This window comes from Thalia democratica, chromosome 7, assembly GCF_965202585.1.
Source record: "Thalia democratica chromosome 7, ktThaDemo2.hap1.1, whole genome shotgun sequence".
NCBI classification, from domain to species: domain Eukaryota; kingdom Metazoa; phylum Chordata; class Thaliacea; order Salpida; family Salpidae; genus Thalia; species Thalia democratica.
Window position 1 is genome coordinate 58585809 of NC_139171.1, and position 3618 is coordinate 58589426.

The window sequence follows — 3618 nt, forward strand, 5'->3', positions numbered from 1 at the left end:
TGGAGTTTAATTTATTTTAAATATTTTAAACGTTTTAACTCATCTGAATGATTGAGTGATACAGTATTAATGTTTAAAATTATAAGTATTTCTGTTGAGTTTTATCTTTCAGTACTAAATAAAGTGGTATTTAAACAAAAACAAACAAAATAGTTTTGATGTTCACAGACACAAACAACAACAACTCAGTAACTAATAACTTATCCTAATATAACCACGTAGCTTGCAGAAATATTAAAAAAGAAATAGTGGTAATACAAATGTTTTCATTCGTTAGGAATTCAAGAACGCAATAGCTGGGATATGGGACCAAAACCTTTTCTTTACTACTATTTTTTCATTTTCAAAGGGATTCAAAAACGCAATAGTTCAGGTATTGGCTCAGGTCACACCAAAGAATTTCAGATTGATAAGGTAATCGTTGTTTGTAGTATTTGTTATAATAAATAGCTACTTTGTACAAACAGCGGTACAGAAAGATAAGGTATTTGTTATTTTTACTTGTTATTATTATTTTTTTAGTTTATATTGTTTACCTAACTGAACAGTTTCGTTGTAAAAACAATGGTATAGAACGATAAGGTAACTATATTTTTTTTTACCTATTATTTATAAAACTTAGTATTTAGTAGGTATTTATTAATAACCGAAAAGTTCTTTGTGCTCAAGGTCCTAGGACCAAAAATTTTTAGCGTCTTATTTTTTTCGTTAATATAATTGATTAAAGTTAAAAGCTTAATATGACATTTTGCTGTTAAAACACTGACATACATTGTTCTATATAGTATGAAATTTAATGCTTAAAAATAATATTTTGTAATTAAAAGCAGTAAATAATGATTTTTTTCATATGTTAATTACATATAAAAGAGGTTTTAAACTTCTGATGCTCTTAAACAACATATATTGGTATCTTATTTTAAAAAACACAATATTTTTTAACAACATGACTTAATTAATTTCAAAAAATATTTTTTATTAACTCTGATAGAAAAAGAACATATCATAAACTTTCAAAGTTATAAATAAAATATTTTATTAATTACGGATTTGCATTTTCAAATTTTCAATCAGTTAGTGTACTAAGGCCTATAAGTTTCATATAAATTCTGAATCTAATCGTTTTTGCTTTTAATCATTTAGTTATAATTTAAAGTAACTATTTAACTTTCATTATAATTAATAACTAAATAAATAGAAGAGGGACTACTGCTTATCTGACCATAACGGGGGTTTGCCGCGATTTATGATTTATTTCTAATTTACAGCTGAAAACTATTTGTACAGCTAAAAAAACAATTAAATGTTAAATGGTAAGTACTTAAGTATCGACGAGTCACCTGTATAATTTTCAACTTTAATTAAAAATCAGTAACATATTTTGACCTTAATGAGTTTTAATTGTGTTCTAGTTTTCAAATTACAGCTAAAAGTTGTTATGCAACAACATCTTACGCAACTTCAAACTTCATTGTTTTATACAAATACTTTCAAATCAAAGAAAATTATTTTCTAATTAGTAGTTGATGACGTACCAACACCTGCTGTGGCTTTTTTTTCTGCTTCTGGAAGTAGAAACATGGTTCCCGTGTTGAAATGTATAAAAGAAAAACGTTTTGCTACACAACACAACAGTTCAAAGACTACATTTTAAAAAGTTGTTTTAACATATTGGTTTTCAATTGATTTTACATTTTACTTTTTTGTTGGTTGAAATATGTATGAAAAACGTAAAGCTTATTCAACATTTGCTTCCGTGCATCAGTTATAAATTTGTTTTGAAAATATCAACATTTTCAAGTAAAAACGCAAAAAACTAAGTTTTTGAGGTGACTGTGTTTAACAATGAAATAAAATAAAACTCAAACATTAAGATAACTCGTGATTAACAAAAAAAAATCATAGAGTATATAAATATGAAAACTTTAGGTTATAAAGTAACTATGAAGATAACAATCGTCTTTTTAATTGTTGTTTTTAACGCAATCAGTGAAGCTACAGCTACAGCTTCTTCACATAAAGGTTAAAAATATTCTGCTTAAATAACAAAATATAAAAGTTTAAAAGTTTGTATTCTGATTCTAATTAAGTTTTATATTAATTAAACGTATAAGTAACTGAGTCTAAATTTCTGTAGTTCATAGAAAGAAAGTAATGTATAGTTGTTTAATTGTTTTTATACAAAACTGTTCTACAACTATTATAATACTCATACAATTCACGTTTTAAAATAACTTTATTTTTTTTATTCTAAGCCAACTCTTTTATTGTACAATCAGTTCTTTTCTTTTAAACTTAGTTAATAGTTATATAAATTTTAAACGATTAAATACGACCTAAAATAAAAAAAAAAATTTGTTTATTTATTATAAAGTTAAATCAAAATAATGATTATTTATCATAAATAGTATTAGAAGTTATTTTTAAGTGAATAAAATAATTATTACGTAACAAAAAACAAAGAATTAACAGACAGTTATAACTTTTTTGGTGAATATAATTTGAAAAAACAACTTTGTACTCATGCACAATAATTACTAAATTTATTAATTATTACACAGATTACATGCACAAAGCAGTGCATCGAAGATTAAACTGGGAACATGCTAGAACATATTGTAAAATAGAATTTAATGATGGAGATCTTATTCAGTACGATGAAAGGCTTTTCACAGTTGAAGGAAGAAGGTTTGTATTGATAATTATAAAGATATTTTAAGTGATTTGTTAGCTTTTAATGTTGATCATAACTATAAATATAAATTGAACTAGAGATATTTACAAAAGCTTGTGAAAAACTATCGTAAATATGTTTCAACTTTGTATTTTGTTGTTAGTTTTATATAATTTCGTCTTTTTTTTAGTTTAAGAAGCACGTAACTTTTAACTTATAACTTTTTTTCGTATACTTAGTTATTCAAAATATTTTAACTGTGAAAAAATTACAATCAGGGAACTTTCGAACAAGTATGGGCTCAAGTACAACTGGTATCAAACTGGAATCAGACGCGATCCTGACGACTTTTCAATATTCAGAAGATCGGGTGACGGTCAAGCTGTGAAGTTCTCAACGAACAGTTGGCGGCCTCACAACCCGCGAAGCGTGACGTCATACAATTACGTGGTTTACGATGCAGGCAGCAGTTGGAACGAAGTGTTAAACTGGCGAGGTTCCAGTAAAAATTATTTCATTTGTGAATATTCGCAACCCTGAAGTCATTGAAAACTTTGTTTTTGTTGATGCGCAACTACTGTATTTAAAAAACTTTTTTAGTATTTTTTTTTATTAATACTTTGTTGGAACCACAAAAAAATAACTGATTATAAAAAAATCAAAATAGTCTACAATTCTCAATACAACAATATAATTTTAATTACTTATAATATCTATGATATAGTAGCACAAAAAAAAAAAAGTTAAAAAATGATAAAGCATTTATATTAATTAATTTGATAGATTTTTTAATTAACAATACTTTCTTTTTATAGGATTGTAACTTTCTTTAAATAGAACAATAAAAAGTTCTCAACTTATGAAACTACAAGGAGACAAATTATGTTTTATTTTGCAGAACAAGTGTTATTGTTTAATATGAGAAAAAAGTATAATTTTGCTTT

General features: G+C 25.3%; 1 protein-coding gene across 1 annotated transcript; it reads left to right on the plus strand.

Moving 5' to 3' along the window:
- Positions 1-1909: 1909 nt before the first annotated feature.
- LOC145840986 (uncharacterized) lies at positions 1910-3259 on the plus strand. Its single transcript, XM_082948345.1, has 3 exons — positions 1910-2022; positions 2562-2688; positions 2953-3259. The coding sequence occupies exons 1-3, from the start codon at positions 1917-1919 to the stop codon at positions 3212-3214; spliced, it is 495 nt and encodes a 164-aa protein (XP_082804471.1). The 5' UTR covers positions 1910-1916; the 3' UTR covers positions 3215-3259.
- The last annotated feature ends 359 nt before the right edge of the window (positions 3260-3618 follow it).